This window comes from Castor canadensis, chromosome 9, assembly GCF_047511655.1.
Source record: "Castor canadensis chromosome 9, mCasCan1.hap1v2, whole genome shotgun sequence".
NCBI lineage: Eukaryota > Metazoa > Chordata > Mammalia > Rodentia > Castoridae > Castor > Castor canadensis.
Window position 1 is genome coordinate 93,339,529 of NC_133394.1, and position 12,140 is coordinate 93,351,668.

At 35.9% G+C, this 12,140-nt stretch overlaps 1 protein-coding gene and 1 pseudogene across 4 annotated transcripts in view; one reads left to right on the forward strand and one right to left on the reverse strand.

Moving 5' to 3' along the window:
• The window catches only part of Uso1 (USO1 vesicle transport factor), a 63,962-nt gene that overhangs the window by 26,812 nt on the left and 25,010 nt on the right, over window positions 1-12,140 (reverse strand). For all 4 annotated transcript variants that reach the window (XM_074041990.1, XM_074041987.1, XM_020182906.2 and 1 more), the window contains exons 5-8: window positions 5,818-5,918; window positions 5,299-5,401; window positions 5,105-5,160; window positions 1,673-1,793 (exon numbers count right to left, since the gene is read on the reverse strand). In XM_074041990.1, the coding sequence (XP_073898091.1) occupies window positions 1,673-1,793; window positions 5,105-5,160; window positions 5,299-5,401; window positions 5,818-5,918 (381 nt within the window). The remainder of the gene's footprint in view (window positions 1-1,672; window positions 1,794-5,104; window positions 5,161-5,298; window positions 5,402-5,817; window positions 5,919-12,140) is intronic.
• LOC141411201 (U6 spliceosomal RNA) lies at window positions 9,020-9,119 on the forward strand (annotated as a pseudogene).

A 12,140-nucleotide genomic window follows, 5' to 3' on the forward strand; every position in this document is an offset into this window, starting at 1 on the left:
GTTCAAACCCCAGTCCCACCAAATAAATAACAGAAAAATCTGTAAAACAAAACAAAACAAAATCCCCAAGAACATACATAATAATTCTATTACATTTAGCTTAAAAATAGTTTTTTTTTCTTTTGGTGCTGGGATAGCTTTAATCGCTTTTAAAGACTCTCTGTTTTAACCAGTCTGGATCTCTCTACAGTAGAGGCTTCTTTACCTCATATTGCTGAACATATGGATCCTCACCTTATAAGGAGTTATAAAGAACTACTGGAACCTATTTTAGCAACCCTGAAGGCTAGTTAATTCCACTTTACATTAAAACCCCATTTTCCTCACTCACCTCCAAAAACATACACCTCTCTGGTCATTTATGCTCTCTCATTTTTCATCTTTGGGTTTCCTCTCCCTCACTTAACCTTATTTTAAAACCATGATTCTGTCTCAAAATCTCAAATACTGATGAATAAAATCTGCTATACCCTCAACTACTTCTTGAAATGTTCCTTTAACAAATCTGCTTTATCCTGCAATGCTCTCAAATAAAGGCATTGAATGATATGAGTTGCATGAACCTCAAAGCTAGGATGCTGAATCTTTGATCTTCTGAGTACAGTGTATTTTCCAGAGACCACAGCTCCTCTACCCTCTTATAAAAAACTCATGCTCCTTGAGGTTCACACTATCTGGCTAGTCCATCTCTTGCTACTCCTCATCACGGTTACATAACAAATTTGTGGTCACTGGTCTTTGCTCACTGAAAATCTCATAAGTATCTTGTTCAAAGTATTCTTTCTCTAAGTTGTACTGTCATTCTTGATTTTCAATGACAACAACAGCCCAATTAACATCTGGACCTCTCAGTTCTGTGGTCTCATCTTCAATAACAACTTTTACTCTTACTAAAACTTTCTGACTCAAATATTCTCAATTTATCTGTTCTATGGCTTCTTGGCTTTCCTGAGAGCTTTAATCCATCAACTAGGTCCCTTTCTCCCTTTCTAGAAACCCTTTTCTATCTTCACTTCCTTCTCTATATCTTACAGTATATAAATCTTCATTTTTTCTATTCAACAGATAATATGTTGAGCACTCTGGTCTTGCTGTCTTCATTAAACCATCCTGGAAAAGGTCTAACCCTGTGAAAAACTGACTTTTCCCCCTATACTTTCATCTAGGCAGCATACAACTGGGGGGAAGCAAAGTCACACAATCAAGCAGTGTGCAGTGCTGTATTGTGGTAAACACCCTAAATGGGCTTTAGCCCTGACTGGAAGTTTTAATTATAGTAATCAACTAGCTCTTCTATTCTCCAAAAGACTAACTTTCTCCACTAATTTTCGACTGTGTCCTCGTCCTTCACTCTCAACATATGACTCTGTCTTCAACTTGACCCCCTATCACTGAATCTGCAAAAGGATCTTCACCTACGCCTAATGAAAGAGAAAATGCAGCACAACAGGTTTGGAAAAGATATAGTTAAGACTTTTCAGAAATGATGAAAGACACCAAACTAGATCACAGAAGCCTAACAAATATGAAACATGATAAGGAAAAAGAAATCCATATTCAAGACGCCATAGTGAAAGAAAGAGTATGATATATGAGTTCCCATTTCTTGTTCCATGTGTTTCCCTAGAAGCTAACAATTCAGTCAGCAGAAAGGAATCTCTTCAAACTATACCTCCATCACTGTTTCCCTCCTCTGTGATTATGTCCAGTAGTCTTTCAAAAGCATTTTCAAAAGCAACAATTTTTTGGATTGCTCCATTGCTTCTTGTTAGTGCCTGTAGTAGTAAGACACCCTGATAGAGAAGAAAAATAATGTTTAGTGGAGTACAACACAAGATATTTAAAAATTACTTTAAAAATCATAAAATATTAGAACTGACAGGAATTTCACAAGCTCAGCTTCTTCACTTTAAATGTACGGAAAACAACAACAGAGAAGTTAAGCAACTTGCCTTCTCTAAAGTCTCAAAGGGATAGAGCCTTGACTAGAATCCACATCTAACAACTAGCTCAATTCTCTTTCCACTGTATGATATAAGTATATGATTCCTTCATATTCATCAATCACTATATAGTTTTCATTGTTCCTTAAGTGAGTTATACCTCAGGAATGTCACTGAACATGCTTCGCAACAACAATAAATAAATCAACAAATACTACACATATCTGGTAGAACTTCTAGAAAGATCAGAAATTCTTGTCAATATCTGGTTTCCAAATTCCTAAAACTTGATCTAAATCTATAGAAAAAAGCTGAAAGTCATACTTTATGAATACCATGTCCAGCAAAAGAAAGTTCATAATAGTCTTCTCCTCTTGCAGTTTTTCTCAGCTTAAGTCAGGTTTAGTTGATTTATTTTGGCACCTCTTTCTCATCCTAAAAAAACCCCTCACTTTTCTGCTTATTACCCATTTCTGCTAGTTTTAGTATCAAAGAGCAAGGACTTCTGAGCCCTAAGTGACCACAATGGTGAAAAAGACAGCAAATACATTATGAAAACAGCAGCTATTATTAGTTCAGAAGAAGCAGATAGGTAGTTCAAAAGTCCCATAGAGGCAATCAACTATTGGCTGTTGGTACTGGGTCGGTTAAGTATTCACACAACACCAAAAATGCTCACAGCCTTATTGGCTTGTTCCATTCATTTTCTTGACAATTAAGCCTCAATTCTAAGGTAAGAGAGAAAGGCAAGAGAGGTTATTTTCAGAGGTCAAATGCTGCCGACATAAGTTTAACTGTTAAGAAAGGAAGAAGAAATACAGTAGGAACAACATAGTGGCTCTGGGTTTGATAAAGTATGCTTAAAAAGCAGATGCCCTACTCACTAGATGTTCAACTCAAAGCAAAACACATAAATTCTGAGTCTTGGGCTGGGAAGAGTAGCTTAGTGGTACAGTGCCTGCCTAGCAAGCGTGAGGCCCTGAGTTCAACTATCCAATAAAGTCAAAAATAAACAAAAATAAATAATTTAAAAACATTCCAAGTCTCAGTATACTTTGTAAAATAGGACAGTATCTTTTCCACAAGATTTTAAGTAAAGACTGAAGAATGTAAAATAGCTTCCATAGAACATACTATGTTCTAAATTTCAATACTCGTTAGTTTCTTTTCCCTGTATCCTTTGCATAGGTTAACTAAAGCCAAAGAAAAAATGGCTATAAAACATGTAAAAACTAAGAATCCAGACATTACAACAAAAAAGCAGAACTTAATCCCTCATAAAAAAAAGAATATATATATATATATATATATATATATATATATATATATATATGTATATATAAGGAATCATATCATCTGTCTCAAAAATTGCTTTAAAAAGGTTAGGAACAGAAAAAAAGGGAGTGGGAGAGTTAAAAGAAAACAGTAGATTTAAGAGCCAAGATGATTCAGCTATAAATAAAACAAAACAACAGCAAGAGAAGTCACACATGGTGGTACATGCCTGTAATCCTAGCTACTTGAAGAGGCAGGAGGGTTGAGAGATCAAAGTCAGCCTGTGCAAAAGTCAGCAAGAGCCTATCTCAGGAACAAAATAAAAGCAAAAGGACTGATAGCATAGCTCAAGTGGTAGCATGCTTGCCTAGTAAGCCCTGTGCCCTGAGTTCAATCCCTACTACCACCAAAAAAGAGGTGATTTTTTATGTAAAAATTAAAATAAATGGTAATGACATTAAAATAAATGGTAATAACATTAGTAGAAATTTAGGGGGACAGAATTTCTTCATTAAATAGATTTTTATTGTGTGGTATCTTCTTATTTAAACTGAGAGCAAAGAGAACAGAACAGAAACTATAGGTTTAAAATACAGTCATATTTTAATCAAGGAAATCATTTTAATAGATTATTTCAAAAGATGAACGCTCATTTAAAAATAACATTTAAGATGGACACTGAGGGTACATGTCTGTAATCCTACTGTGTGGAAGGCTAAGGCAAAAGGGTCATGAGTTCAAGACTAGCCTTGGCTACATAGTGAGACCCTGTCTCAAAACAAACAAGTAAATATTTAAATATTAAAGAATAAAATATGTTGTTCTCATAAGTTACACTACTACATAATTTTATTGCCCATACACTATTGCTGTGATATACATACTACAAAATGTGAAATCTAAGTTAAAATTTTCTATGTAGACTAGAAGACAAGAGTTTTGTTTAGTTTTGTTTCTGCTTTGCCACTAACCAGTTATTAAACTAAGAGTAATCCAAATGATATTCACTAGAATCTAGGATGAGAAAGGCACAGAACAGGAACCACAAATACAAAGATGAATATGAGCAAGACAAGACTGACAAAGAACACGTCACTTGGGTTCTATGGCTCTCAGGTTTCTCACTGTAAACATGAAGAATGAATTAGCTTGATATGTTCTTTCAGCTCTACAGTTTAATTTTTAAAAGATTCTTCCAAGCTGGGTGTGGTGGTGCATGTCTACAGTCCCAACACTCAGAAGGCCAAGGCAAGATCACAAATTCCAGGTCAACTTGGGCTCCACAGTGAGAACTGATCTCCAAAAATAAGAAAAGATTTTTCAAAATGCTGTCTAATGTGTTACAGATTTATGATCATGTTGTAGGAAACAATACAGAAAAATGTTCAAACAACAAAGCAATATAGCATTAATATAAAATATTCAAACTTACACACAAATATTAAAATAAATGTCAGTATGGAAAATACAAAGCAAATTACGCTCTATAGTTAAACAGAAATTATCAAGGAAAATTCTAGGAAATACATACTCCATCAAATGAGAGTGGGGAATGCTAAATGCAGTATTTTGCTAAGTTTACACAGTTCAACATCTGGGAATGTTTCTTCTGCTTTTAGGAGGACAAGGAAATTCTTTAGAGAGGGTGGAAGATAGCCTAAATTTGTGGAAGGAATAAATTTGAAGAGCAAAATGGTTTAACTGAAAGGTAGAAAACAAAGAAATAATTCGGTCTCATATATAACTTAAAAAGGGCTAAAAGATTAACTATTACCCTGACTTTCCAAATCTAACTTCCTATAACTCGTAATGCAGTCAACAAGGATTTTATTTACAAAGAGAAAAAAGAGATGCATATTCTTGGATGTTTTTCATATTTAACTTACATCATTACGTATAACTTCCCTGGAATCCGCTAATAAATCCATCAGTCTTGAAACACCTAGAACATAAACCAGGAGAAAAATACTGACAGACCAAAAATAGAAATAGTGATTCAAATTATAATTTATTAAAACACTGTTTCAATTACTTTCTCTAGGAAATGATCTTCATTTTTTAAGGAAAGGAAGTCACTTACCCATGGGACTAACTAAAATAATTTGTTGCACCTGAGGCCCCAGTTGTTTTAGAAGAGAAGTCAGAAGCTTCACACCAGGCCAGCGGACATGGAAATCAAATTCCTGCAATATAGAATTTAAAATATTTAACATTTATAATTCAAATTTTCAAGAAAAACAATTTATCAACTAATAGTAGTACCAGAAACTACAAGTAAAAACTGGAAGCATGGCAAATGTGTAACAGGTAATTTTAAGAAATAAAAAGCAACATAAAGAAAAGAGTTAATGTGAATTGATTAAACTGACTAAAGTGTTAGTGATGAAATTAACCTTATTTCTGTTTTTACAAACAGGCAGACAATATTTTAACATGTATTTCTTGAAAAATGCACATGGATCTCTTACATTCATGTAGAAAGTATACGATAAAACAACTTCAGTACCTTTAAAGGTACACACATTGCTTCTTCAAACACTCAAAAAGGCAGTAAAGGAAGCTTATTAAGATGGCAAAAACATCAAGGATCCCTATTTACCTCCAATAAAGATAACAGGAGAGTGACATTTTCTGGCTGCTTAATGAAAATTTCTGTAAACTGGCTTCCCAAATCCTCACTCTGTCTTGTGGAATTTTCTTCTGTAATATTCAAAAATAAAGTACTTCAACATGATTATACATTATTTTAAAGTATCTCTTCTTGAGGAATTAAGCAGAAATGATAATTTTCTTGATATTTAAACAATACAACACTGGAACAATATGGCTAATATTCATGTCACAATTATAGGGGAAAGCTATATTCTTGTAGAGGGAGTACTGGGGCTTGAACTCAGGGCCTTGTGCTTGTTAAGCAGTGCTCTACCACTTGAGCCATGCTTCCATCCATTTTTTCCTTTAGTTATTTTTCAGATAGGGTCTCATACTTTTTGCTGGGGTCAGCCTCAAACTGTAATTCTTCAATATATATGCTTCCTGTATAGCTGGGATTATGGTAGTGAGCTACCATACCTGGCCTGAAAGTTGTATGCTTTAAACAAGTTTAAACGCCCTTTAAATGTCACATTTCCTGAAGAACATAAGGTTAAACTTCTTTTTTTAGGGGCGCAGCACTGGGGTTTGAACTCAGGGCCTCACACTTGCTAGGCAGGCGTTCTACCACTTGAGCATTCCGCCAGCCCTTTAGTGTGATGGGTTTTTCAAGATAGGGTCTCATGAACTATTTGCCAGGGCTGGCTTCAAACCGTAATCCTCCTGATCCCTGCTTCCTGAGTAGCTAGGATCAAAGGCGTGCACCATAGGTGTCTTGCTAGGTTAAATTTCTATTACCAAGAGAATTATTTGGAGTGACAAAAATATTCTATCTTGAATGTGGTAGTAATTACACTACAGTGACGGTTTTGTTGTTGTGTTGTTTTCCTGTGGTGCTAAAAGTCAGACCATGGGCCTTGCACATGGTAGCCAAACATTCTAACACTGCTGCATCCTCAGCCCTGACCATTGCATTGTGTTGTCCAAACTCACAAGACTATCTAACTTCAAAGAGTACATTTTATTGTACATAAATCTCAAAATTCCCTTCTCAAAATACTATTGAACGTATACTCCTGGCTGATTATTACCGCCACCGTGTTAAATAACTTAATTATAAAAGTAGATCAACTAAATTGGCAATAAAATTAGAATTTAACATATAATTTCTTTAAAAGATTTGTTCTTTAAAAAATTATATTATTCTTTTCTTTTTCCCTCTCTTTCTACTTCCTACAGCTAGGATCTTGCTATGTAGCCCAGGCTGGCCTTAAACTCATTATTCTCCTGCCTTAGCCTCAGGAATGCTGGGATTGCAAGAGCATGTCACCATGCCCAGCTACATATTCCTTTAATGCTTCAAAATTCTCTGAACTATTAATTTCAATATACTTTGCCAAACAAATGTAAAGGTTCAGTAAAAATGGAAGTAACAACTGCCAAAGCAAATTAGCACTTAAGATCTGCTTACATTACGAAATCAATACTACTCACCACCATTCCCTTAGCCGTACCAGACAGAGCTAAGTGAGCATAATAGATGCTGAGCAGCAGAATCCTTTTCCACATATTGTTCCAGGCAAGGACGATAACCCAATGGAACTGGCAGTCACCAAACTTGCTTACTAGTCCTCAGAAAGTTTTAAATTGTTTTTAAATTTGAGATTTTAATATTAATAAAGTATACAAATGGAAAAAATAAATCCCAGCTGATGACAGAAAAAACAGAGCAATCAAGAGTGACAGTGACAATCCCACTGAATTATTTGTAGAGGAAAGAGAAAAAAAAAAGAGAACAAATGTATTTTCCAATACTGATTATTCATCTAGATATGGTAGGTTTATCCTTCGTTAATACTAAGGAATATTTCTCTTAACCATCTCTTGTATTATTCATTGTTTCTGAGCCTTAATCAAATCCTTAAGCAAAAAACATGTTTTAAAAGAATTACTCTGCTATGCTGAGAATATTGTCAGGCAGCAAAGGAAGCAAGGTAACAGGTCAGGAGGCAATAAGCAAGGTTAGAGGTCAAAATATTTTAATGAAAACAGAGGGAACAGGGCTTGCTCAAATATACATAGAGGGGTATGAGAAATTTTTTTAAATGATCCAAGATTTAGGTCTGAAAAACTGGGAAGATAGAAACACCATTTACTGAGATGGGAAACACAGGGAGAAGCAAGTTAGGATACAATCACATGTTTGATTTTGAATGTTAAGTTTGAGACCCTTATGAAAATCCAAAGGAAGTATCAAGTTAGCAGATGGATAAATGTAAGAAGAGTGTCAGTGCAGAGGCCTGGGATGGATACAAGCACTAGAAAGGTAAATAGATAAATGATACTTAAAGTAAGAAAACTAGATGACAAGGACATTAAAAAAACATAAAGCTAACATCCTGCCTAGTGGTGAAGGACTGAATGCTTTCCCCTTAAGTTCAGGAAGAAGCTAAGAATGCCCACTCTCAACAATTCTAGCCACACTGTAATAAAGATTCTGCTCAGTGTTGTGAAGTAGGACAAGAAATAAAAGGCTCAGAGAAAGGAAAAAGTAAAACTGTCATGTTTATGTGGAAAATCTTATGGAATCTACAAAAACATTATTAGAATTAGTAAGTGAGCTTAACAGCTGGGATGCAGGCTAGTGGCAAAGCACTCGCTCAGCATGTATGAAGCAATGCACTGAAAAAAACTGTGACATATGTATGTATATAATAAAATATTACATTGCCTTGAAAAACATTTTGGCAGTTGTTAATGTGTGTGTTTGTGTGTGTGTGTGGTAGCAGGTGGCAGCTGGAAATGTGACTAAGTGGTAGAGTGCTCCTGGCTCCTACTGCCACCACTGAAAAAAAAAAGGTGGGGGAGGTTAGCAAATCTGTAAGATAAAAGGTGGTACATAGCTTAAGTGGTAGAGTGCAAGCACAAGACCTTGAGTTCAAACCCCAGTACTGCCAAAAAAAAAAAAAAAAAGATTCAATATACAAAATTGTATTTAGCTATATTTCTATTTATTAGCAATGAACAATTAGAAATTAAAATTTAAAAAACAGTACTATTTACAACAGCATCAGAAAGGATAAATTTGACAAGATGTATACACAACTTACACTGTGAAAACGCTACAAGAAAACCTAAGTAAGTAAAAAGATATACTATATTCTTATATTATAAGCCACAAAACTGTTAAGATGTCAGTTTTCCTATACTCGCTTCAGCAACACATACACTACAATTAGAATGATACAAAGACTAGCATGGCCCCTGCACAAGGATTACACACAAATGTGTGAGGCGTTCCATTAAAAAAAAAAAAAAAGATGTCAGTTTTCCTGAAATCAAGCTAGACAGTCAACAGAACCTCAGTCAAAATCTCAGCTGGCCTTTTGTTGGTAACATTTACAGGCTGATTCTAAAAGTAATATGCAAAAAGAAAGAATCTAAAACAGTTAAAACAATTCTGAAGAGCTGTGCATGGTAGCTCCAGGCTGCAATCCTAGCTATGCGGGAGGCAGAGATCAGAGATCAGAAGAATCACAGTTCAAGGCTAGCTGTTTCTAAAGACCCTATCTTCATCAATAAAAGTTGGGCATGGTGGTGTGCATCTTTCACCCCATCTACAAGGGAGTCATAAATAAGAGGATCACAGTCTAGGTAAGTCTAGGCACAAATGTGGGACCCTATTTAAAAATTAACCAAATTAAGGGCTGGGGGCATGTCTCAAGCGATAGGGAGCCTGGCTAGTAAGCTCAAGACCCCGAGTTCAACCCAAGTAGTACCAAACAGGTAGAGAGGAATGAAAGGATTAAAAAAGAAGTCACTTAAAAGCTACCATCATAGCTGGGAAGCAGTGGCTTTTGGCTGTAATCCTGGCTACTTGGGAGGCTGAGATCAGGAGGATTAAGGTTCAAGGCCAGTCCAAATAGTTTGAGGGACCCTCCCCCAACTTCAAAATAACCAGAGCAAAACAGACTGGAGGCATGGCTCAAGTGGTAGAACACCTGCTTTGCAAGGATGAAACCTTAAGTTGAAATTCCAGTCCCATCAAAGGGGGGAGAGAAAGCTACCATCATGATACTGCATGCTCACTGACATGTTGAGGGTATTATATAAGGCAGCAGAAGTTTAGTGCTCCAAATGCCTAATTTAATCCTAAGAAAGCCTAATATTCAAATACAACTAGAGTAGTTTCAAAGAACATTCTGTGCTACGGATCTCTGCATAAAGAATTTCCTTTTGGGGCTGGCAGAGTGGCTCAAGTGGTAGAGTGTCTGTCCAGTAAGCATGGCACCCTGAGTTCAAACCCCAGTGCCACCAAAAAAAAAAAAATTTCCTTTTGTTCTTTTGAGAGCTGATAAAATTCTGTGTTTTAACTAGTCACAGAACCCTAAAGTAAAATCTTGCTTGGTAAATTGGGACTTTCAAAGCTCAAAGGTGAATTTATGATTGGAGTTGAAAACGAAAACCAAAATCAAAACCTTGTACGAGGTACACAGCAAAAACTGTGGGCCCTTCCCATTTTATGTGCAAGTTGATGTGACCATGGAAAGGGAGACTGTACAGAAAGTGAAAAAGATATGAGAATATGAAAGCTGATAAAATCTTTAAAAAATGTTTCTCTTTAGAATCAGCTATGAATAGGAGCCCTGATTTCCAGTGTAGTAAATGCCATGTGCCCAGTGAAATATCACAGAGATTTGGTGGGGTAATGGGCCTCTCTCTTTAAAGCCACCCCAAAATCCTAATAAACTGTGGTTATGTGGGGGACCATACAAGGGACAAATATCCAGCCAAATTCTAATACAGAATTTAGCTCAGTGGTAGTGCAAGGCCCTGGGTTTGATCCCCAACACCAAAAAACAAACAAACAAAAAAAGCCAAGAAAATGGAATTAAAAGTAGTCCACGGGGAACATGTGACAAATCAGCAGCTCTCCAAATGCATGAGAAATCTGTATTTAGAAGACAAGTAACAATATAACGGTTGTGGTGATACATGCCTGTAGTCCCGGCTACTTGGAAGGTTGAGACAGGAGGATCCCTTGAGTCCAGGAGTTTGAGCCCAGCCTCAAATAGCAAGACTGTTTCACTTGCTCACTCAATCAAATAAACACTTCAAAAGACAAGTAATACACTCTTTCCCTCTTAGTCTTTTCTGTCTCTAGAAATTAAGATTATAGCAATATGTTGACTCAATCACTTTTAAGGTTTATTTTCTAATTGTATACATCTATATTTGTCAACTGAGATAATATTTGTGTATATAACTATTGTGATCATGCTTTAAAAAACAGTGTATAGTGTAACTGCTTTTATCTGAGTGGTGTGACTATATTAGAGAATGTGAGCTCAACCACAGGGACAAGAAAGTAATGAGTGAGGGAAGCAGGCTGAGTGCAACACAACAGGGAGGGTGGGAAGGATATGGCCTAAGGGAGGCAGCAGTTCCTCAGCTCCAATGAACAACAGCCATGTGGGAATGCTGGCCCAGGTGTTATAAATCTCTAATAAAAAAAAAAGATGTGAAAGTTCCCAATGTGTAATACTGGCAATTGATTCAAATAATTTAAAATAGTAAATTTATGAAACAATCTTGCCTACAAGACAGACAATGTCCTTAGGCCAAAAGTTCGTGACTTCTAGAGAAAAGCGCGAAGTAAAAGTCCACTGATATTTGGGGAACTATTAAAAATTCTTAGCTAATATAAAAATGAAGGGGGAAAAATATATAGACTTGATGGAATTCATCCTATGATGAATGAAATGCTTTGTTAAAAGTTGTAATATTGATATGTAGGTAAAGACAAAACTATTCCAGGGGTTTAAATCTTGGTTAGTATTTTTCAAAATGCAAGGTAGTGCAGCATGTTGATAGTTATGTGGCAGAGCAAGTACCTGTGGGTAAAGCACCTATGGGGAAAGCTAAGCTTACCAGGCTTCTTCGCCGCAGGCTTCTCAGTGCTTACTATTCTCACATGAAGTTTATGGAGCTTCAGAAGGAACACTGCATGCCACATTTATTTAACTATTAACTTCTTTTATACAGAGCCCTCTCTAGAACCTTTGTGCTACACTTTCAGAAATGCAAGTTGAATAACAGAAGAAGTTTAATTCAATGTTTGCATTAAGCACAAGAACTAGAATTAATATTTTTAATTTATTCTGTATCATAAAAAATACATTATAACTTATCAGTATATAATTATGGTCTATATTTGCTTTTCTTATGTGTGTGGTGCTGGGGTTTGAACTCAGGGCCTCATGCATGCTAGGCAACTGCTGTACCACTGGGCTACACCCCTAGTCCAAGGTCTACATTTTTAATAGAACT